This window comes from Manis javanica, chromosome 7, assembly GCF_040802235.1.
Source record: "Manis javanica isolate MJ-LG chromosome 7, MJ_LKY, whole genome shotgun sequence".
Classification (NCBI taxonomy): Eukaryota; Metazoa; Chordata; class Mammalia; order Pholidota; family Manidae; genus Manis; species Manis javanica.
The window spans coordinates 26,745,666-26,769,514 of record NC_133162.1 but is presented as its reverse complement, the minus strand read 5'-3'; the positions used below and the strand labels follow the sequence as shown (position 1 = coordinate 26,769,514).

Below are 23,849 nucleotides of genomic sequence, written 5' to 3'. Positions count from 1 at the left end.
GGGAAAGGGAGGAAGCAGATAAAGGGAGTTTCCTCCTTCTCTCCTGGGCTCTAAGCCAGTCAGCCACAGGCAAAACTTCGAAAAGGCCTGAATTTGTCCTGATGCACTTCCCTGATCTTGGTCCCATCATCCCCAGCCCCCACCGCCTTAGCCCCTAGGCCTCCCTCCCAAGGCTCCAAAAGTAAGAAAATAACTCCTTCCCTCACCACAGTCCAAAGGTTTCCTGCTTGGAACAGCCAGCCTTGGGTTAGTTGCTCGTGAAAACAACCTGATTGAATTCATTCACATACTGTGGCAACTGCTTCTGAAGGCAACTATTTATTTAAAACAAAAGGGGTATCTTGAGGCTTGGGCACTCTGGCAGTAGTCTCCAAGCCAGTTCCCTCTACTTGCGCCTGCCTTTGAGTAAGTCTTCCTTTCCTCAGTTTCTCTGAACAGGCTGAGTTTAGGTGTTTATTTTTTTCACCCATATATAGCCAGTTATTCATAGGCCCATGTTTTAAAGAAGGACAAGCCTCAACTCACCTTCCTGCCTTAGGGGGCTGGGCTCCATACCTGAGGAAAAGACCGTCTTCTACTTTCTAAGGAGCTGGACTTGAAGTTTGGAGTAAATCCTCTGGTTGAAGGGCAGGTGCTTCCCAGCTGAGCGCTTGGGGAAGTTCTCCAGCAGCGCAGAGACACCTCTTCCCTAGAGACCTGATCGGCTGGACCCCTTTGGCCCAATTCAAAGAGAGCGGGAGGCTTCTGCCAGCTTGGGAAGAGGGCTCTGACCTCCACTTCCTTGAGTCCGTCTGTCGTTCTCTGGGAATGCTCGGCTCCTCTTCTTTCTCCTTCTCCTTTTAAATCTCTGGTTCCCCTCTTCTCACTCTTCCTGAACTACTTCTCTGAGCCTTGGTCTCCGTCCCTCTGTCTCTGGCTCCTGCGTCTGTCTCGGCTCCTGGCTTTCCTCTCCCCCTCTCTGCCCCTCCCCCGCGCTGTCATTCACCCCACTCCTCTCCGCGCACAGCCAATGGAGAGACCCGGCCGAAACTGCAAGGCTCGCTCGCACCGGGCTTTTTCGCCCGGTGATTGATGTCCCAGAGTCAACATCGAGCTAGCAGCCGGAGAGGGGAAGGCGCAGCCGGAGAGGGGTAGAATACGGCGACCACTCTCTCCTTCCCCTCCCCCCTACTTTAGCCCTTCTGTGCACTTCGCCTCCAAGTCTCCGCTCAGCCAGGAGCCGCTGCCGCCCCCGCGCCCCTGCGCGCTGTCCCCAGAGCCAAACTCAGCGAGCCTTGTTGTCCAGGCCCCCCGGCGGGGCCGGGGCCGGGGGCCAGCATGGAGCACCTGGGCCCGCACCATCTTCACCCAGGCCACGCGGAGCCCATCAGCTTTGGCATCGACCAGATCCTCAACAGCCCGGACCAGGGCGGCTGCATGGGGCCCGTCTCGCGCCTCCAGGATGGAGAATATGGCCTTGGCTGTTTGGTTGGAGGCGCCTACGCTTACGGCGGTGGGGGCCCCGCGGCCGGGCCGGGGGCCGGGGGCCCTGGGGCCTATGGTGCTGGCGGCCCGAGCGGCCCTGGTGGCCCGGCGGGCGGCGGCGGCGGCGCCTGCAGCATGGGCCCTCTGGCCGGCTCCTACAACGTGAACATGGCCTTGGCAGGCGGCCCCGGTCCCGGCGGCGGCGGCAGCGGGGGCAGCGGGGGCGGGGGGTCACTGAGCGCTGCGGGTGTGATCCGAGTGCCCGCGCACAGGCCACTAGCTGGAGCGGTGGCCCACCCTCAGCCTCTGGCTACCGGCTTACCCACCGTGCCCTCCGTGCCTGCCGTGCCAGGCGTCAACAACCTCACCGGCCTCACCTTCCCCTGGATGGAGAGTAACCGCAGATATACAAAGGACAGGTTCACAGGTGAGTCCGGCCTGCGCGCGCCCCGCCTGGCCGCGGCCCGGGCTCTGAGCTACCTCTCTCCCACCCGGTGGCTACCCGCAGCCCCCTCTGAGTGCCAGGTCGTCCAGTTCCTGAGTGCCTTCCCCAAGTTCAGCTGCCACCTTTCTGTGCTCGCAGAATCTCAATGCTGTAAGCGTTCTCCCAACCTGGGCCCCTCTCTGGCTCTCCCGCAAGACCACTGTTATGAGAAGCGCTCCCAGATCCCCTCTTGGCGTCCCTGGGCTCGATCAGGCGTAGTGATGGGGGATATAGCTTCGGGACCACCTTCCACCGGCATGTGGGGCTCGAGAATCTCGGGGAAAGGGGCACAATGTGAAGCAAACTATTTCTTCAGTTCTGGCCGACGTTCTTGGACCTATGCCCCGAGCTCCAGAATCAGACGCGAGGAAAGAACAGGTTCCCATTCACCCGTCTCCTACACGCACACACGCACAACACACACACACACACACACACACACACACACACACACACACACACACACACACACACACACACACCTCACTCCCTTCTGCAGAAGCCCCGAGTAAGGCAGCAGAGCTGGCGGACCCTTCTCCCCGGATTTCGGGCTTCGTCCTGTCCTGGTGGTTGGCAGCGTGAGGCTAGGCCTCCCGCTTCATTTTCTTTCGGTCCGGTCCCGGCATGGCGTCTTCCCCCGAGCCCTGATCTGTTCCCTCCGGCGTGAGTAACGCACCAGCCGGGCCAGCGATCAATCGGCGGCCGAAGGACCACTCCTGGGACGATTGGGCACTCGGCGGAGGACTGCCGTCCTCCCTGCTGCCTGCTCCGTGCCTTCCTCGTTCGCCCCGGCTCCCTCCACTCCCGCTTCCGCTCTTGGCGCTCGGCACTCACCTCTCGCTCCGGTTCTGCCCCTTCCCAGCCTCACTTCCCGCTGCTCTTAGCGTTCTCTTGGATAGGAGACTAGATCCTCCTGCCGGCCTGGCCCTCAAGCCCGCTGGGAAGCAGCTACGAGTTGAGCCTGGGTTTCCTGCCAGAACCTAGAGAGAGGAGGCAGAAGGCACAGGCCGCTGTCGACAGTGTCGTGGGACTCCCTTGGGGTTTGGGCTCCAGAGCCCAACGGTGGAAGTGGGGTAGGCATCTTAGAACTAGACCCTGGGCTAGGTGGCCCCAAGAAACCCCAGGCTCCTTGCTTCTGTTCCAGCCTTGGAACCTTGGCCCAGACTCTGGGTCTGTGGCAAAAGCAGAGGCGGGAAGTCGGAGGCGGAAGCAGAACAGCCATTCTGTTCTGGGCCTCCCAAAAGGGCCCTTTATTCAAGGGGGTCCTGTGCTCCAACCAGAGTCCTCTCAGGCATGGGGAGGCAGGGCCTAGTGCCCATCCCACTACCCCCACCAAGGCCAGGCCAGTATTGAAGGTTTCTGATGGAACCCCCAGCCTGGAGCCAACTGGCCCTGGGTCTCTGGTGAAAGGTACTCCACATAAGGCCTACCTAGGGGAGCCACAGCCAGACCTAATCTTGCTTCCAGCCTGAGGAAGGTTCTGAGGGAGTGAATAGCTGTTGTCTTGTGTTGCCTTGTGTTGTCCTGTGTCCTGTGTGCCTGTGCCCATTTGGGTGTATAGATCTGTAATTTGCCACTATGGTATGTAATGTCTGTGTGTTGTTGTGTGATGGAGCTCAGGTCAGGAGACCTTGACCAAGCAGGGCCTCTTCCTGTTGAGCAGCTTCTCTGAGGCTGGAGGCCTGGGCTGTGGGGTGTGTTTCCACCTTCAGCTCGCCTCAGACATGCCCCTCAAGGAGACCAGGGAGGCTACTGCAGCATTTATGGTTGGGCACTTTGGGAGCCCTGGACTAGGGAGGCCTCTGTGGTGGCGGTGGCAGAGGCCTGGCGGTGGGAGGGGGCCGCTTCCCGCCGCGGGCTCGTAGCTGAGGGCTGACGGGAGGATCACGGCCTGGCTCCTGGGGTCTAGCCACTGTGCTCACTGACTGACGGGGTGTCAGGCCTGGGACACTTCCTGACGCTCTGCCGCTTGCCTCTGCCATCTGTCTGTCTCCCGCTCCAGTGGCCCTCTCACCCTTCACTGTAACACGCCGTATAGGTCACCCCTATCAGAACCGGACGCCCCCCAAGAAGAAGAAGCCACGCACGTCCTTCACGCGCCTGCAGATCTGTGAGCTGGAGAAGCGTTTCCACCGCCAGAAGTATTTGGCCTCGGCAGAGCGCGCCGCCCTGGCCAAGGCTCTCAAAATGACCGACGCTCAGGTCAAAACCTGGTTCCAGAACCGGCGGACGAAGTGGAGGTGAGCGGGCGGCACAGTCTCGGGCAGCTCTGGGATCTCGCGGCCTCTCTTGGGCACTCGCCTGTTTCCCGTTTGTTGGGAGTAGCTGGCCGCTCCTGCTAGGCTCGCGCGGGGAGCGGGGAGCAACGACACCAATGGACCGGGATGGGGCTGGAGAACCCGGTTCTGTTTTACCAGAGGCTTCATGGCTTTCTGGCGGGCACGCTCAGTGCCGCTGTAGACGTGGCTGATCACCGCTGCTTGGGGAAACAGCCGTGCTAGAGCACAGTCTATGCGGTCCGGGCTTCGGGCTTCAGGGATCAGTGAGTCCTGAGACACTTTGTTCAAACTTGTGCTTAAAGAAATGCTTCCGTCGTCCCGGAGACTAGAGGCAGGATGGCTCGCTCCTTATTACTGCGCCCAACCCGGGTCTCCCGGCGGAGTGTCTGGGACCCCAGGCTGCTGCCCTGGGCTCTGCTGATGCTCCCCTCCCCAGATGCCCTGCCTTCACACAGCCGGTCCCCCACTCTGGAAGGGGAAAATCAATCTGCACCGTCTGCGTCGGTTTTAGAGGGTTCCACTCAAAGAGGGATCAATTAAGAGCAGATGGGTGGGTGGGTGAACAGAGCTATTTCCCCTTCTCCCCTCACACATACACAACTACACTAATTTTTATAGTTCGACTATACATGTACCTCGACCTCTCATTTCTCGAACCCCCTTAGATACATAAAGGGTCCTGCACATTCCTAGGCAGCTTCATTCTCCGCACACGCTATCGCTGCACCCTCTTGCACCCCTGCAACTCTCCCGCACATCTGGCCCCCTATATTCAGTTCCACACACTCCAGGAATTTCTCGTTAGTTCAGGCCTCAGGGGTAGTGTGAGAGAGTCTGGGCGAAGTCTGCGGCGCCGGGCCGGGCGGGACTGGGGGCCAGAGGAAGGAATTGGAGTTTCCTCTTTTTCTGAATGAAGGCGAGGAATCTGCCTGGGATTCCGCCGGCGTGGCCACAAAGGAAGCCACGGCCTGGAGAGTCTGCTGCCCCCCACCCCACATTCCTGCTGCTGGGGAAGCGTGGGGGGCGCAGTTTCGGACCTCTGGAAACCTAGTTAAGAGCAAGGGAAGGCTAGCTGGGTTGCGGGCACTAGTGTTCCCAAGGCCCACCCTGGACTGCAGCCTAGGGGAGGGGAGGGAGCCAGGCAAGCCCCTGAGGAAGGGCACAGAAAGAGTGGCAGGCAAAAAGAAAAACTGAAATGCAAGAGGCGGGGAGGAGACGCCCAGGCAGAAAAAGAAAAAAACAGGCAGTCTGAAGAAGTCTTATGTATAATAAAGGATAGCAGAGGATGACTAAAACCTCCATTTTCGTTTCAAACAAATTTCCTTAAAGTCGAGAGAACTAAGGGGGTGGGGGTAAGAGAGAACACGAGATAACACAAAGCCTAAAGGAAGAGAAACAGGCAGTTTGAAGTGCAGGGAAGAAGGGCAAGACGAGAGACAGAAAGACGCAGAGAGCGAAAAGGCAAGCAGGGGCGGCGGGAAGGAGGCCGGCGTCCGTCGCTCGGAGAGGCCCTCACCGGCTTCGCGCGGCTTCATCGATCGCCTACAAATTGCTTCTGGAGGCCCCGGGGACTCCCATTAGGTCTGTCCACCTTAGAGACAGACGTTTGATCTCAGTTGACGGAGTGGAGGGGAGGCATTAAATGGAGTAAGTGAGTCATCGCCCCCTAGACCTCCTCGGAGGAAGCCGGCTAGTCCGGCGGGAGTCCCGGCAGGGCACAGGGCTCCGCGCAGAAGGTCAGAAGCCTGGAAAAGGTTCGCAGAGAAAAGGGGGAGAAGAGAGGTCTAGACTGACAGCCCACCTCCACTGGCCCTTGCCTCTGCCCCTCGGAGTTGGGACTGGGGAGAGGCCAGATGCCACCTGGCTGTGCATTCGAACGCTAGCCGGGCTGTGGGCACTGCGCGTTGTTGGGGAGTTAAAGCTGCTTGGGCCTAGCGGGTTTTCCCACAGCTCTCCCTGGGATACCTCTGCTCCATCTAATTTTGAGGTGTTCAGCCTTTGACCCTAAAGATAAGGGACTGCATTAAAAGGGCCGAAGCTGGAGTTGGGGGCTGTGAAGGAGAGCAGAGATCGCTTAGACTATCTCCCGGGAGCACACCCCAAGCGTCGGTAACGACTTGTCCCCGGTGCAGGCGGCAGACCGCGGAAGAGCGTGAGGCGGAGAGGCAGCAGGCGAACCGCATACTCCTGCAGTTGCAGCAAGAGGCCTTCCAGAAGAGCCTGGCTCAGCCGCTGCCTGCAGACCCCTTATGCGTACACAACTCGTCCCTCTTCGCCCTGCAGAACCTGCAGCCGTGGTCTGACGACTCGACCAAGATCACCAGCGTCACGTCCGTGGCGTCGGCCTGCGAGTGAGCCTGCGTGCTCTGCCCCGCGAGACCCCGCGCCCCGCCAAGGGGGTCACGGAGGCCTGAGAGCCAGGACTCTCTCCCACCCCTCCCGCTTCAGACTGCACGCGGGCCGAGAGCACTGCGCCCCTGCGCACCGCGTGCGTGCTGGTGTTCTCTATTTGGTGGAAAAGAAGGGAAGAGCGCGCCAGACAGGGACATTCTCCCAGATGCCTATGCGGTTAGGTCCCACTGGAGCTGTTCAGAGTCCTCTCAGTTTGTGTCCATTTTATTATGATTTTTAACGTGGGGCCGAGATGGGGAAAGAAGAGCTTCTGGGGTCCCCAGAGGACAGCATGGGCTGTCATTTGAACTTGTCCTGAGGAGACCCCCTTCTGTGTATTCCACTCACTGTCACACATGGACACACACAGGCCCACACAGAAGCAATTTCACTGTCCCTCTTGGTGTCACCCCAGAGTCACACATGGGACCAAAGGGAGAATGTCATGCACATACCCGATCATAGCCTTCACACCCTTGACCCTCACAATCAATCAGACATAGGTCGGGGTGACCCAGACTCATTCTGAGCAGCATGGCACTTCTCGCAAACACAAGGCCACAGCCACACTCTGACACACCATCTCACACAAAACAGCGTCACTTGGCCAGCACATATAGCTGCACCCATATACGCACAGGCAGGTTTTCACCCAGACTCAGACTATTTCTCCAGATCCTGTTCATGGGGGGGGGGGGTTTAAGTTATGCACTTATAAGGTGTTTTGTGTGTAACCATTTTATAAAGTGCTTGTGTAATTTATGTGAAAAACGTAATAAAACCCTCCGGATCCAGAATCAGGGCTGCTTGCTCTTTGCTGAGCCCAGTACCTTGCTCCTTGCAGCTCCTGGGTTTGGTGTGAGCTGGGGCTGCCAGGTGGCTGCTGGTACCTGAGCTTGAGGGACATCAGTGGGCTAGGACCTGCAGGCTCTGGAGGCAGGAAAAAAGTAGGGGGACAAACAAGAAAAGGCAGAGCTGAGAAAGGAGGGAGAGCCAGGCTCTTCTGGGACAGCTAGTGCTCCAGAGAGTATAATGTTTCAGGGTGTGAGAGCTGTGTGTGTGCACTGTGTGTGTGATAGTGTGGGCAATTGGGACGTTGCTGATAATGAATGTACAGTGTTTAAGTAATTGCAATTATTGTGTGTATGCTTGTTTCTGCTTAAGTTGCAAATCGAAACTATCACTGTACACACGAACTTGTGAGGTGTGTGTGTGTGTAACCATGTGTGAATGTGACTGTCTTTTTGGGTAATTGTGTGACCACCCACCCAGAATTGTGATTGTATATGAGTCATATGTTAACATTAGTGAAAATATATATTAGTTTCTCCTTTCCATCTATTTCTGTGTTAAATGTGTGAATGTGATTGTCAATGATTTGTAATTGCATGAATGTAACTGTGTGTAAAATGCAATCGTGTGAAATATGTATTTTACTATACATATTTGTGTGTGACAGTATGTAATGGGGAAGTGAATTAGTGGGCAGTGTGGATCATTGTGGGTAACTGCTTCTGTGAGTGAGTGTGTGTGATTGCATGTGCATGGATGTAATTGTGTACTGGTGGGGTACATGGTCATGGGTGTCTGGGGTGGGGTATACAGATACTTTGTGGGGGCACCAACATCTGCTAGGAGTTCTGGGGTTCTAGGTCTCTACCCAGTAAGCTGCAGCATCTGGGACACACTGAGTCAATAATTAGGCCAGGATCCTCTGTGGTGCTCTAGGCAGGACTTCCCAGCTCCAAGAAATGGCCTGTCCTAGGAGGTATCTGAGTGACTTCCCAGGGACCTTCAGGGAGTCCTCAGAACACTACAGCCAGGACGGCAGTCATAAACAGTCTGCTTTTCTGGAAGAAAATAGGTATTGGAAGGTCTGGGGAACATGTCATCCTAAGGGAGTAAAGTGGAAGGCTAGGAGCCTCTTTCTTTGGGATGGGAGAGTGAGAGAACTTTGTGGCTAAAAACTAAAAGTGAGTGGGGTGTGGGGTTTGTTCAGGTATGCAGAGCTGTGTGCATCAGTTGGAAGGGTGGGAGAAGCCATGGAAACCATCAGAGCTACTGTCCTTCATCCCTGCCCATGCTGCTATCCTGGACTTGTCACACCATATGGGGACAAAGCACAGCAACCTCTTATCCAAGGAGGCCCAAGGGGAAATTTGGCTGACTGGGAAATGGGCAGTGCTCATCCATTCCCCATCGTGGCCCCCTTGGCAGGAGAGGAGTCTGGGTTCAAAAGTCCCCCTGCCCTCACCACTCAGACCCACTGGGGTGACCAGGCTGGCCAGACAGACTGCGTGTTGATACTGGGGAGAAGGTTCTGGCCTCAGTGCCTGTTGCACAGGGGGTCTCCTGCCTGTATTGGCTGCGGCTCCCAGTACCAGGCTGAGCAAAATCCAAAATGGCTTCCCGGAACCGCAGAATTAGTTTCCCTTTGCCTGGGCAGGTCTGGCTGTCCCCTCCCAACCTGCCAGAACTGGAACCGCCCAGCCTGCACCTTCTTCATTTGGTGCCATCTCTGTTCCATTGGCGTCCTTAGAATGCACCTTTAGAGCCTCCCAGCTGTGCTACTCCAGAGTAGCTGTACCCCAGGGGAAACTGGCCTTCCTCCCACCTCACAAGTCCCTGGGACACCCCTCAAAAGGCTGCTGTGCCCCCAGGATATTTTCTGGCCACTGACTGTCCAGCTGAGGAGAGTGCTAACTTGAGCAGCTGCCCAGCTCAAACACAACCTCCCAAATTGTCTCCAAAGTTGTGGCTCTTCACTGCCACTCTCTTGCTCCCTCTTGCAAGACAAACACAAGTAAAATTAAGCATAACACCCTCTCCCCAGAATACCTCCTACTTCCCTGATCTTCACAAACAGCTGGGACTCACACTCAACCACCAGGGTGAGTGCCCCTCAGCCCTGCTGCCCCTGGACCCTGTCCAGCTTGAGGAGGACTCTCCCGGAAGTGGGCATCCTGAACACAGAGATCCCTGCCTCTCACGAGAGGCCACCCGGCTACCCAGATACCCGGTGCCTGCTCTCTGCGCTGGCTGGCCTAGCAGGCCCAAGTAGTGCACTTTCCCAAGCTCCTTCCAGGCTCCCAGGTCTTCAGGCAAGGCGTCCCAGGGGGGTCCAGAATCTTGGGGACACTGAGGCCCTGGGCGCTGAGGCATGGCACAAGACTCCCCACTCTCTGCCAGGAATTCGTTGAGACCAAATCTCAGGGAATCCCATGTCGGCCAAGGGCCGCGGCAGTGGGGCAAGGTCGGGATGGCAGCAGAATCAGCCCTGGACAGCTGGACCTGTACATACCTCCCTGAGTGGGACAGACACTGGAGGGGAGGGGGCTGCTAGGGTCACATTCAGTGCCAACTACCCGCAGCAGAGAGCTCACAACTCCTGGCCTGCCCTGGTGCTTGCCACAAAATGGTGGGTCTGTACAAAGAAAACAGAAAAGGAAATAATTATGTGAATAACTGCACATAGAGGTGCAAGGGGAGAAGAGAATTTAACAAACCTGCCTGGGCAGAAAGGCCCACTTCCTTCCACGGTTTGAGAGAGCCAGCTGCACGGACCAAATTCTGCGGTGAGTGAGCCTTGTGACTGTCTCAGACCTGGTGCAGCCCAGCTCAGTGGCTAAGTGGGTGGTGGCTTGCAGAGACCCAGAAACCCATGCAAGGCTGGGGTCCTAGAGGCCCCCGTGCTGTGCCGCCAGTGGCACAGAGAATCTGGCTCAACCTGTTAACTATAATAACGGCTTTGTGTGGATCTGTGCTTGGGGACTGTGTGGACGCTGGCCTGTGACACTGTGCAGTGGCAGGTGTGAGGTATGCCCTGGGCCCAGGACTCAGATGGACATCCTGTTTGTGGTATGAGTGACTTGCAGGTGGGAAAGGTAGGTTCCAGGTGTATGAGACAACTAAGCAGGAACCTCGGTCCTGGCTGTGCAGAGCTGGAGCAGCTGGGAATCAGCAACTATGCTTTGGGGAGAGGGTGGGGAGCTGTGGCCCTGGAGCTGCCCTGAGGGTCCCTCAGGCCGGATGCAGGAGGAACTGCCTCCCTCCTGCTCTGCTCCTCCTGCTCCCCTCGCACCCACCTTCAGACACTTCTCACTCCCATACAGCCCCCAGAGTCCTGCTCTTAAGCAACTCCTCACGCTCCTAGATGCTCCCTAATTAGCTTGGAGTTTGGTGCCCCACGGCCAGGCGCTGCTAACTGGAGCTGCCTCCGCTTTTCCCGCTTGGCTCAAATTGGTTGTCAACGTCAGCTCAGGGAGGCCCCTGCACTGCTCACCAGCACCCATGTCTGGATTCCTTATCCTGGCGAGTCTGATATGAATAGATTGAGCGTGGGCCACAGCTGAGACAGTTTGGATTTTCCAAGGATGGTAAGATGGTGTGTTCCATGGATGGGGGAGAACAGAGGTAAGTGCAGGTGAGGGGTGAGTACAAACTCACATACCCTGACGCACATTGTGCACGTCTGTGTTCAACCTCACATACCTCCTCCAACTATGCAACGACTGGGGATGTGCGATGTTACACAAGGGGAGCCACAGGTGTGCTTCACAGTTAACTCTCTCAACCTCGCACCCCTCAGGGCCCCACGAAGCTCCTAGGACGGCCACCCCGCCTTGGGCGCTCCTCTTCTCCTTCTCCACCCCCCCTCCGCCAGCCCGAAGGGAGGAGGGTCTAATTCGATTGCAGGTCGGCGTGGGGGTGGGGATTTCCTGGGCCCGCGCTTTAGTTTCCAGCCCTGCAGCTGGGGCAGGTGATGGCATCCCATGCGCCAGCGGCTGGGCTTCGGGGCGGCGGGCACCCAAGGACCCTAGCAAGGTCCAGAAGGTCCAGCCGCCGCCACTGCCTTCTAGAAGCCTATGGAAATTCGGCCTCTTTTGTGCGCGAGTTTGTGAAGGGCTTGCGGGTGCGAGAACCCCTCTGCTGAGTGCTGCCCTAAGGGGGACTTCAGGGGATGCCGCTCCTGCCCCCTCACGTTTTCCGCCCTGTGGCCCAGAGCCCACGTGTCTTCGGTTCCTGAGCGAGGAGTCCCAAGACCCAGAAGCTGGAGGCGGCAGCCACGACTCGGCAGCAGCAGCTCAGAAATGGGAGCCGGACCGGGCCTTCTGCCGAAACTCAGGACGAGTGAGTTCCAGGCGCCCTCTAGGGGCCACGCGGGAAGAGGCGCCTCGAGCCAAGGTCCAGGGAGCTTGCCGTCTGAGGGATCCTTGGGAGCGCAGGGGAGGCTGCTACCAGCCCCAGTGGAAAACAATTATAATATTAGGAAGCGACATTATTGAGCGCTTGATGTGTTTCAGGCACCCCAGTAGGTTTTTAAAGGACTAATACGTTCGTAACAACAACCCTATGAGGTAGGTATTTTCATTCCACTTTACAGACAGGGAGAATTTTAGCCCAAAGAGGTTAAACAAATTGTCTAAGAGCATGCAGCTGGTAAAAGGTTAGGGCCAGCACTCCAACCCAGGGCCTAACCCTAGAGCTAGGTTCTCTGGGAGGGATGGCTAAGGCCAGGGTTGCAGTGGATTTGGGGATGACTGGAGGTGAAATCCCACCAGCCTACTCAAGGGATGCCTCATATTGTGGAGGAACCTCTCCGCCCAGAGGTTTGCTGAAAGTTTGCCTCCTCGGGCTAGGGAGAAAGCACCTTCAAATGCTGGGCCCTCTTAGGCTCTGATTGTCCTCCCCATCTTTCAAGGACCCACCCTACAGCACTCCCAGATGTATGAGACCTCCTTCTCCTTCCCCACGCCTATCCGGCAACCACCTTCTGGGACTTCCCAGCCTGGGCTTGACCCTTTCCAGCAGCCCTCTGGGATTGAAAGGGGATTCTGGGCACGTCTACCCTTCCTCCTTCTTCTGGGTCAGCTGGATAGAAGGGCTCAAACAAGCAGAGTTAAAAATAGAAGCGAATGAATCACACTTTATTAGACAAAGGAGTGGATAACCAGGAAGGAAAATCCTCTCTTTTTCAATCTGCTGTGTGTAAAGCTTATAGCTGGGGGAGCATGCTTTGGGCTGGAGGATGAGAGATTGCGTTGCGATGTAGGAGGGTCAGAGAGTTAGCAGGGTTTTTTTTTTTTTTTTTTTTTTGTCCATCATTTAGGCAGTATGATTTGGTCAGTGTGTGAAAAGAGAAGAACATATGGCCTTTGCATCTTCCCTGCCTCCGCCAGAGTGGCAGAGGAGGTGCGGGTGGAGGAGGTATCCCTTGGGAGATTCTTTTATATACAATATAAGGTGTATTCCTTGATATATAAATAGTCCCTTCCAGTGTCTTGAACTTTAACATGTTGTAGAACCACGGGGGGATCTTGCTAAACTGCAGATTCTCATTACGTTGGGGGTTGGGGAGAGCTAAGGTTCCAAATTTAGAACAAGTGTCAGCTGTGCTGATGCTGCTTCAAGAGTCAAAGTCCTAAACCACCCTTTGTCTGAGACCTAATCCTGGGTTCTCAGTCTTGCCTGTCAAATATGGCCTGCAGTCTGATTTTATTTGCCCAGTTTTTCCATTTTTTAAAAAAGTGAAAAATAGAGACAGTGGCTAACCCCTTCTGGTATGGTGTTTTACACGCACTCTCCAGCATGCCATTGGCCTTATACTTCTGCTATCTTGTGTCCTGTGCTTTCCTGTTATCTTGTGTCCAGCTCCTTCCCTGTCACCTACATGGCCTCCAGATGCCCCATTACCTCTTCTTCTGCTGTCCCTCTTCCTAAAAATCTTCTTTCACTCTCAAGCGATTGCTCTGAGGTGACTTTGGACATCAGCCTAGGTTTTGAGCTTGGCTTTTCTCTTAACCTCAGGTAAATGAATTAAATTTTGGCTTCCTTGTCTGAATTACAGGGCCAACACTTCCCCGGATTACCGAAGAGATTAGGATATAACGCAGGTAAAAGTACTTGGCTCTTCGCAGGTACTCCAGGAATGGTGCAGGGAGCCCCAGAGTGGCATGACCTGGTTTGTTACGCACCAGGAGGGGTGTGGCGGTAGGAGGAGGATTCTACAAACTGCCGCCCCTCCCCCCTCCTCACCTCATTTCTAGACCCTTGATTTTCCGGGGAAAGTCGAGTAGCTGCTCTCCTTGTCAACAGCGTTCCCTCCTCGGCGCTCCAAAAGGAGGCTATTGTGTATTTAGGTGCGGCGCTGCGGGCCCCTCCTCGGAGCATAGAGCAGATCAGGGAAACCCCGCGTTCACAGGCGCCCAGCTGTCCGTGGTGCGGGCTGGCTGGGTGAGAGCTGGTACAGACCCGGAGGGGAAGGGTGGAAACCCGAGGGAGGAAGGGAATCTCGGTGAAGACCTGTCCGCCCCTGGGGGGCCCAAGGCGCCCGGGAGTGGGGCCGCTTGCACAGCAGTCCTTACCACTATCCCACACACACCTGCCCCATCCATTCCACACTTCCGCTTGTGTGCACAGGCACACACTACTCGCTCTGTCTCTTTCAACGTTCAGGCTGGATGACCCGTGAGTCCCACACAGGACGGCAGTGGCGCTTCACGTCTACACTTTTACTCCGTTGTTCCCGCCAGATCTCTTGGCTACAGACCAGCTGCTGTCCCGAGATCTCATCCTCGTGTTTGCCTCAGTCCAGGGAAACGCAGGATTGCACAGATTCACCCGCCTGTTCCTAGGTAGCCACACGGCCACCTCTGACTGCACAACGACTCGGAGGTGGGGTCCACAATTTCACAGGAAAACGCTGAGGGGCCTCGGGCGTGGCCTCTTACCAGTTCACCTGCTGTGAAGGGGAAGATCAGCTCCTGAAGTTCGCACATTTGTTCAGGAGCCCGGCTTACACACACACACACACAGTCGTATCCTTGAACTCGGTTTTCATATCCACAGATTTCGACTTCTTCACCTTTGCCATCTCAGGCCAGAAATTGGGCTCTTTCTGGTTAGCGCTGGGGCGGCTTGGTTGCTGCAACTGGGGCAGATTGGGCGGAGGGGTAAGGAGCAGGAGGAGAGGACACTTTAGCCCCACAGAAGCTCTTTATTAGCCCCGAGTTAACGCTGCGTCCTCAACTACTGTCCTAGGCGAGAGCGAGGTGCTGGCCTTCCGCTGCTGCGCGCAGGGGCGCTGGGACGCGAAGGCGCCCGGCATCCGGTTTACGTCGCGTGTGCGACCCCGGCTAGCCTCGCGGGTGAGAGGCTTCTGGCGGAGAGAAAGCGACGGCACGGCGGCGGGAGAGATGAGATGTTTCTCGATGCAAGGCCTGAGGCCTTCGGGTGCACAAATTGAGCAGAACTTCTACACTGAAATGGGTTCTACAGTCCCCTCCACAGAGCAGTCCGGCGTCCTCACTTGCCGTGAAGTATCACCGCCAGGTCACAGGAGTTCTCAGGACTCGTGAGCTCCCGCCGCTCGCCAACCGGCACCCGCCTGGAGCTGCACTGGAGGCAGTCCGGCCCTGGGGAAAGCTCAGCTTCCCGCGAGCGGACGGCTTCAGGCCTGTGTCCAGGCCGGCCGCTCGGCTGAAGGCTTGGTAGGGACGGTTGGTGAACGACTCAGAAGCGCCCCCTTTCCGCCGCCGCCCCAGCCACAAGAACTGTCGGGACGGAAAGCAGAGGACACTCGGAGTCCGGGGATGCCACGTTAGTTTGCCAGAAATGCAAAAAGGGGGAGAAATGAACTCTCATTTTTGAAGCCTGGCCCCGCCGGGATCCGGGATTTGGAATATAAAGTTTCCTGGGGGGAAGGGACATCTTGCACTGCGCCCTCCACATCTGGTCCTCTGGGGCTGTTGAGGGGACTCGGAGGCCGGGAAGAAAGCACAGCCTGCGTCCACCTGCTGGGAGCCCACCATTGCGCAAGCTCAAGCCTCCACCCAGCTGGGACCCGGCCTCCGCTGGCTCTGGGTGGTGCGCTCCTCCCTGCACAGTTGCTACAGAGGCTGGAGAACTCGGCAAACCTGCCCTCCCTTCCGCTGCCGATCGCGCCGCCTCGCCTCATGGACCGGAGGGCGCAGAGCTTCGTGGGATCCGGCCACCCTACGCTGTCCCGGGGTACGGAGGGCGGCCTGAGAGGAGGCGACCTCGACCCTGGCCGAGAAGGGCTTGCTTTTTATTCCTGAGCTCCAGGGAGACATGTCCGAGGCGGCTCGGGCCTCAGCTACATCTGCCGTCGAACTCGCCTGTGGTCTGCGTCCATTCCTGGGACCCGAGACACGGGCCCGGCAGTAAAGTGCGTGGCGCCCTCGCTTTTACTGCCGTCTCCCTGGCTTTTCCTCTTCCAGAAATTGTGGGCAACGCGCGACTGTACAGAGGCCGTAGTGGAGCCCAGACCTGCGCACCTGGAGACTGCCTGGGCCGCGGATTCGCGACTGTGGGCAAGAGACTCGAGAGCAGCGCTCAGCCAGCCCTGGCCTGGCACCTCGCCGAGCCGGGATCCGGACCCGCTCAGCAGCAAAGAGGTAACCGCCTGGAAACCATGGAAAGGGCAGGGTCTTCGGGGTCAGTCATCCTGTGGCCAAGAGAAGGGCGCAGGGTTCCAGGGTGAGAAACTGAAGGAAGAAAGGAGCACTTTGCTGAGGCTCTGGGGTGCAAATAAGCACCGCTCTGAGCCTCGTTCTCTCTAGTCCTATCTGTGTGCTGAGGCCTGTGGGGCTCCAGGAGCACCTAGGGAGGTCACTACTCCACTTCAGAGAGATGACAGCTCCAAGGGGCTCCTGTGGAACCAGCCAGCTGTTCTCTCCCCACTGCCAAGAGTTCTCCCACTGCTTGGCCTAGCTTGCGGCAGCCATGAAGGATAAGTTAGGGCACAGCAGAGAGTTCAGGTGCTGGTATTTTTTGTTGAGGAGAAAGCACCTGGCTCCCGGTCACTGGGAGGCTCTCCTGCAGCCATACTGTGAAGTTCATGACAGAGTACTGCTGCCTCTTCTTCACACCCTTGGAATGGCCAGCAAAAAACAGAAAAGGAATTGCTAACCCAGACCTGACTGCTACTCTTTGGAGATCTGAACCTTCCCTACAATCTCTGCCCCTGTGGCCCTTGGACATAGGAATGGGGGAAGGAGTGCAGAGTCCTCTGTATCTCTGGGCCACAGGCCATAGCTTGTTGGAATCCTGTCTTAGTATTCTGCAACCTTTTTCCATCCCATACATTTTTTGCCTTTCAGCCAGCACCCGAACTGGTTTGCATTCATTGCCCAGGGGAGAAACAAGCCTTTATTCCTGTGGGTTCTGAGCCCTTGATGGTCCTGCCTATGAAGGCTCATAGTGGTCTTCCATTAACTTTTACCACTGGACAAAATGTACTAGGCAGCACCCCAAAGGGACCCCTTGGTTCCATGAATATTTCTTTTTGCGTATTGACTTTGATATTCACCCTGGCCAAGTCCATAATACCCCTTTAACTTGTTCATCCGTTGGCATGAACAATCAGAAGTGACCAGATAGCAATTTTTGCTTCCAATTCAGTAAAAATATTGTTTCTCTTGGTGGGAACTTTCTTCCCTCAAGTACTCTCTAAACCTCAAAATACACTGTTTTAACATTCTGCCCACTAGGAATGTTTCTCTTTGTTGTTTTTCAGAGCTACCCCTGAATAAGACTGTACAGCAATGATCTGTTTCTGGCCAAGCTGATATATTCTATAAATTAGACTTGAAGTTTCCTTCCTCTGACATCAGATGTTAGGGTATTCCCCAAGAGATCATATATGTGGAACAGTGGCACATATTGGTATGTGTGAGGGTGAGGCACGTTGGCTGCCTATAGTGAAAATATAAGGAGGCATTCACTTTTATGGGTAACAATAACCCCAAGCTCACCAGCCTGATCACCAGTTAGGGTTGTTTCCAGATTTTAACAATTATGAATAAAGCCAATATAAACCTTCATTTTCAGGGTCTTGTGTGATTATAAATTTTATTTTTCTTGGGTGAAAGTAGGGAGATTGCTGGATCATATGGTTAGCATGTATGTATAGCTTCATAAGAACTGCCAAACTATTTTCCAAACTGGCTGTGCCATTTTGCAATTTCACCAGCAATGTATGAGAGTCATTTTAGTTACTTCATATCCTGGTCAGCACTGGTATGTTCAGTTTTAAAATTTTAACTATTTTAAGGTAGTGGTATTTACTGTGGTTTTAATTTGCATTACCCTAATGATTGAGGATGTTAAGCATTTTACAGTGTGCCTATCTGATATGTGTTTGTTCAAATCATTTGCCCATTTTAAAACCTTGGATTTCTTTATTTCTTTTTACTGAGTTTTGAGAGAGCTCTTTATGTATTCTGGATATAAACTTTGATCAGATATGTGTTTTGCAAATATTTTTCTTCAGTCTGTGGCTTGTCTTAATTTTCTGAGCAGTGTTTATTGAAGAGCATATGTTTAAAAAATTTTGTGGTCGAATTTATCAATTTTTTCTTTTATTGATAGTGCTTTTGGTGTTATATCTAAGAAATCTTTGTCTAACCCTAAGTTATAGATTTTCTCCTATTTTATTCTAGGTGTTTAATAGTTTTAAGTTTTGCATTGAGATCTTTAAGCCATTTTAAGTTAAGTTTTATATCTGCTATAAGGTACCGATCAACTTCTTTGGTAGTTAGGGGGATAAATTAATTAATACATGTGAAGCACTTGGAACAGTTCTTGGCACATAATGAAATTCAACAAATGATAGCCATAATTATCAAGAGAACATTCTTTTGCCACAATAACAGAATTCCTCACTAAGGACTCTCAGTTTCCTTTTTACTTAAGGGGCTTTGAGTCTGTGAAATAACTGAGGTCTGGGAATTGAGAGAGGCACTTACATTCTCTATAATTGGAGTTTATTACCTATTATCATTACTTACTTGCCTGCAAGTAACAGAGACCTAAAATAACAGTGACTCAATTAAACAATACAGAATTTCATTTCTCTTTAATGTGACAGTCCAAATGTAGGCTGTCCAGAGCTGGTATGGTGTCTCTATTCCATAAAGCCATCCTTTTTATCTTGTTTTCTCACCATCATAAGAGTATTGCCTTGGTCCACATTCCAGAATGCCTCATAACGACTTCTGTATTCTGGGCAGGAGGATTGAGAAAAAGGAGGGAGAAAGAGTATAACCCCTGCCTTTAAAGACACAACCTAGAAATTATACATCATATCTTTCACTCACATCCTATTGATTAGAGCTTAATCACATGACCATACTCAGCTGCAAAGGAGACTGGAAAATGTAGTCTTTATTCTCAGTAGCTATGTGTTCTGCTAAAAATTTGAGGTTTCATTTCTAAGAGAGAAGGTGAAAATAGATACTGGAAACCATTTAGACGTCTTTGCACACAATAATTCAACTCAAGCCACTATTCACCAGTTTTTACCGTTGGAAAAAAATACGATTAAATGGCAACTTAGTGGGCTATTTTGTTTCCAGGCACTTAATTAGAAGAAGCAAAAATAATTAATCAGGAACTTTGTCCATGGGGTACCTAGGCTGACTAATGTGTTATTTATGTTCATTTGCCTCTGCTACTTAAGTGCAGAACCACCCCCCAAAATTGGCATGCTGAGATTGGATATATTGGAAGAAAATGTTGGGTCTCAGAGGGGTGGGGCATCATGGTAAATGATATCCTCTTGTGAGGTAGCTGCAGAAGAAATCACAGTGTCCTCAGTCAAGGGCAGAGCATGGCAGACAGTGGGGAGGAGCCGGGGAGGGGAGGGGAGTCTCAGTGATAGCTATGGGTGTCCTCTGAATGTCTCTTACATGGCCCTATTCCAATTTTGTGGTTCTGTTTTTCTTAATGTCATGATTTTGTAAGATGGTGGTTTATCTAATATTATAGTTCAAGAACCATTAGGATCAAATTCAGAGACTGGTTTTCATTTCAATCTTGCTGTAAGAGATAAGGTCTATTTCCCATCAACGATTTGAGCTGAGAATTTAGAGTTTGAACTTAGTAATTCAAATTCTGTAAGCTGTCCTCTGGTTTTAGAAGCAGGTACTCAATCTCATATGGTTTCCTAAAGCCTCTCTTCAGTAGACATTTCATTCTAGGTGACCACAGGCAATAATTTAATTAGCTGGTTTGCACTATATGCCATAGGCTACCAAATTCCCATTACTGAATCTTAGTAGACCTACAGCTCTAACTGAGCCAAGTAACCAATCCCCCTGTCCTCCATACCCTGATAATCTTTTGCCTCCCATCATTTGTCTGGTACCAATTTATATACCAGTTACAATTATTGGCAGCAAATGCAAAAATTAATTCTGGCTACCATAAAGAAAAAAGACTAAAGAGAGTTTTTGGGAAAGATTTTGGATAGCTCATAGAACCCACATAAATAACAAAGAACCAGTGTGTAGGAACCAGGAAGGCAGCAAATGCAGCCAAGGTCAAACCACATGAATATTCTGACTGAGAGTCCACACTGGTATCTCTGCCACAAAGCACCATGTTCCCAGCCCCATTTTCCCCACTTCCAATAATTTTCTTCCTATCCCTGTATTGTAGAGTCATCCTGTATAGGAGCATTAATTGGCTTAGCTTGGGTCATATACCCATAGGCTAGCTGACAGTAGGGTGAAGAAAGAAAACTCGGGCCTTTGTGCTTCTCCGGTGGCAGCTGAGATTCTGCTTCCCTCCAAGACACACACAAAGGGAGATTCCTCCCAAATCGGAAGGTGTTCAGATGTAGGTTTATGGCCTGGTATGGCTTGTGTATCTGAACAGCCCCAGGAGGGACAGTGCCTCCAGGCCCCAGTCTGGCTCCTGGTTCTTCTCCGTACCTAGCCTGTCTGCTAACCAATGGCAATGGCCATACCAAATACCTCTATCTGTTTTATCATTTGGGGCACCTGAGTTCTGGGTTCTTGTCTTCTGAGGCAAAAATCCTCTTCAGGCTATCCTGGATCCTCACTTGGGAGAGGCCGCCAGGGCTGTGGGGAGGCTATGGCTTGTATTTGTATGGCCAGGTCCTAAGGGAGAGAGGGGGGATGCAGATGGGAAGAGAAAAGAGTTAGACCTTGTACTGGGGGCTTTTACAAGTGAGGGGTATGATAAGCAGTCTCTGCAATGATCTCAGTGATCCCTGCTTCCTGTGTTATCCTCCTCCCCCTGTAGAATCACATCCCCTTGAGTGAGGGCTGTCCCTAGAGACTTGCTTCTAATGAATATAATATGGCAAAAGTAAGAGGATGTCACTTCTGAGATTAGGTTACAAAAAAACTGTGGGTTCCACCTTGCTCTCCCAGGCCTCTTTTGCCTACTTGCTTTGATGAAGCCAGCATCCAGATTGTAAGCTGCCCTATGAAGAGCCTTATGTGGCACGGAACTGAGGGAAGCTGTCAGCGCTCAGCTCACTTTCCCAAATGAGGTGGGACTGCAGAGTTAAGTCTCCTCAAGGGCCAGCCCTGCCCAGCTTGTCTGGGTTTAGGCCCACTTGCCTGGGTGCTGGTTTGAGCATCACTGTTTTAGTTGCAGAGAAGGGAGTATCTGGGTACTAACAGAGGTCTGTCAACCTGGAGAATGAAGAAAGTGCATCTTTGTAATTTCCGTCTAATGGAGATCTCAGCCCATTTTGGTGTACCTATTTTTCCATCTCTGATCATCCCTTCATTTTTGTGTTTGGTTCCCAGATTCCCATTCCTCTGACTCTGTATTTTTTCTCCTGATTTTACACTCTAAAGCCCAGGGCACAGGATACCCCTAAATTTGATCATCCACTTTCTAGTAGGGGGGTAGCTGGATTTGGGAGGATACTTCCCTCTGCTCTTAGCACCTGAAGCAAAGGAGGGGTCTTGAGGCTGCCCAGCTCAGCACCAGAGGACCTCAGAGAGGTGGGCAATCCTGGGTCTTCCTCCATTGCCTCCACAGAAATTCACAAGAGGGCGCTCTGCATGCCCACCTATCTCCAATGGACCACCCTGAAAGCTGGTCAAATGAAGGCTTGACACACACAAAAAAGCTTGGGAAGGGTATGGTATATGGCATGAAGGAGAGTGTGGTCTACATGAGTACCAGCATCCATGCAGGAGCTTTGGAGAGGTCAGTCCTCACATGAGTTGTCAGCCTCAGGCTTCAAGAGACAGAACAGCCAGCACTCCTTCCATGATGTGTTCACCATTTCCACCAATGTGTACAATCCTCCAGGAGGAACAGGGTAGTATACATCTCTGTGTCCTTTGGGCCTGGATAAATGAATGACCAAACGAACAAAAGAGCAAGCAAACAAAATATAATGTTTAAGAGTCTTTGGTCCAGACATACAACATACATGTGTGAAATATGTATACAAAAACATTCATTGGAACACTATTCATAATCTCAAAAGATTGCAAAAAACCTTAAATGTCCATCAGTAGAGGACTGGGGAAATCAATTATACTATATCCATCAAAGTAATAGTATACAGCTATGGAGAGACTGAGACAGCCCTAAATACACTGATGTGGAACAAACTCTAAGATATACTGTTAGGTGTAAAGAACAAGATGCAAAGCAGGGTGTGTGCTAGGCTGACCTTCACATGTGCATATGTTGGGGGAGAATATGTGTGTATCAAAAAGCTCAGGAGGGACACCATTGCTAATTATAGCTCTGGTTCTCAGGAGAGAGCAACAGAGTGCCTGAGTGAGAGGGTGGAAGGAAGGCCTACTTGTCACTGTTTGGAACTGTTTGAATTTTGTATTATGTGAGTATATTACTTATTTTTAAGAAGGTAAGAGCACACACTTGGAGCCATCGACTTGGATTGCCATCCCAGCACTTCCGCTTAACCAGCTGTGTGATTGTGGCAAGTTATATTACTCTTTGAGTCTCTTCTTCAGCTGTAGAAATACTGTTAAAAGTCTTCCCAGTACTCTGAGAGAGTGCTAAAGGTGTTTCTGTGGCACATGTGGGGAACCCAGGGTTTTGCTGGCACAGTGCCATTTCCATCACTACATACAGATGGCAAACGAGGAGAAACCACTGATTGGGAGAGGTCAAGGTCACTTATTTAAACATCACAAAAGGTAATAGAATGAGATATCGAGATTGATGCACTAGTCTTGGCCCCAGCTTCAGAGAGCCAGCTGTCTGCATGTCCTTTTGGGGTTCACTTTCTGGGTGATGTTAACTGATGGACCCTCTTCCCCCATGTCAGCAACCATGTCCAGGACCCAATCCTCAGGGACTCTGTCTCAGCACCAGACCATTATGTCATAAAATTCCTCCCTTGTTTCCTCTCTCCCTAAATCTTACCAGTGAAAGAATGGTGCAAATCCAAAGGAACAGATGTAGTATGACATGTAGGCATCTGGGGTTTTGCAAGGGGAAGTGCTTGAGATTTCAAGGTTAATGGTCTTTAGAGACATTCTCCCTAGTGAGTGCCTAGTGAGTGCCAGCTTGGGGCACTGTGTAACTGTGTAACTAGGCTGTGGTGGTGCATGCCAGGAATACTCCCTCATTCATTGTTTATTCATTTGACAGAAATTAATTCTGTCCCTTCTCTCTGCCAAGGATGTAAAGGAGACTAAGCTGCCCAAGGAAGTTATGGTCCACTGGTGAAAATAAACAATTAAATAAGCCAATCATAGTAAATCAAGAAGCAGCAGAAAGAGCAGAGAGAGTACTAAGCAGAGTACCAGGGGGCAGGCGTCAGCAGGCTCCTCTAGGAGGAAATGAGGCTTCAGCGCACGCCTGAGGGTACCGGCTGGAGGACAAGCGCTGGTGAAGAGAAGAAGTTTTCTGCCAGCTGTAGTGAAGGTGAAATGGTGAATGTTATGACTACTGCAAGCACTCCATCAGTTCTGGACAGTACAGGAAGAAATTCCCCCAGATGCCCAGACGAGTTTAGGCTGCCACACCCTGAAATGCCACAAGGGGGAGCTCATCCACAGTTATTTTGTGTTCTGCCTCCTGTCCCTGTAGCTGCAATGTAGCTGTTCTCCCCACTAAGGGCGGGTTATTTACACCTTACAAAGCTTTTACAAGACCCCCAAACATCTGAAGCCCCTGCTAAGTCTAGTGTGTGCCAGAGTTCAAAACAAACAGAGTGCCTTCTGAACTCAGGAGATGATTTGTAGAAGAATAACTTTTCATCCCCTCTGGAGAAGGACTTGGTGTCTGGTTGGAGTTGAGAAGAGCGAGAAATGCAACCTTGTTCGCCTGGGTGCCAGAGGCATCAGTGGCCACAGCCTTGCTCCCATCTGTGCTGCTCTAGGGATGGACTAGCTGGATGCTTGGTGTGGGTGGAAAGAAGCAGGAAGGGTGAAAAGAACATAACTGATGGGTGTTTTTGG

At 52.7% G+C, this 23,849-nt stretch overlaps 1 protein-coding gene and 3 long non-coding RNA genes across 9 annotated transcripts in view; 2 read left to right on the top strand and 2 right to left on the bottom strand.

Annotated features, from left to right (window-relative positions):
* The window catches only part of LOC118968893 (uncharacterized), a 58,763-nt gene extending 57,832 nt beyond the window's left edge, over positions 1-931 (bottom strand). For both annotated transcript variants that reach the window (XR_012133074.1, XR_012133073.1), the window contains exon 1: positions 556-931. This is a non-coding gene — a long non-coding RNA (uncharacterized lncRNA). The remainder of the gene's footprint in view (positions 1-555) is intronic.
* Positions 932-1,065: 134 nt separating this feature from the next.
* TLX1 (T cell leukemia homeobox 1) lies at positions 1,066-7,409 on the top strand. Of its 2 annotated transcripts, none has more exons than XM_037001318.2 (3): positions 1,066-1,891; positions 3,951-4,188; positions 6,360-7,169. In XM_037001318.2, the coding sequence occupies exons 1-3, from the start codon at positions 1,318-1,320 to the stop codon at positions 6,580-6,582; spliced, it is 1,035 nt and encodes a 344-aa protein (XP_036857213.1). In that variant the 5' UTR covers positions 1,066-1,317; the 3' UTR covers positions 6,583-7,169. The 2 variants fall into 2 exon arrangements, with proteins under 2 accessions (XP_036857213.1, XP_036857214.1); XM_037001319.2 differs by having other exon boundaries at positions 1,070-1,891; positions 3,987-4,188; positions 6,360-7,409.
* On the bottom strand, positions 7,307-10,047 carry LOC118968894 (uncharacterized). The gene is made up of 2 exons (XR_005056753.2): positions 9,920-10,047; positions 7,307-7,548 (listed from the first exon to the last, which is right to left on the bottom strand). It is a non-coding gene; the product is annotated as an uncharacterized lncRNA (long non-coding RNA).
* Positions 10,048-10,212: 165 nt separating this feature from the next.
* Positions 10,213-17,462, top strand: LOC140850366 (uncharacterized). Of its 4 annotated transcripts, none has more exons than XR_012133070.1 (4): positions 10,213-11,748; positions 13,466-13,511; positions 13,665-16,034; positions 17,156-17,462. It is a non-coding gene; the product is annotated as an uncharacterized lncRNA (long non-coding RNA). The 4 variants fall into 4 exon arrangements; XR_012133071.1 differs by having other exon boundaries at positions 11,611-11,748; positions 13,665-13,851; positions 14,074-17,462; XR_012133072.1 differs by having other exon boundaries at positions 11,611-11,748; positions 13,665-14,252; positions 14,659-17,462.
* The last annotated feature ends 6,387 nt before the right edge of the window (positions 17,463-23,849 follow it).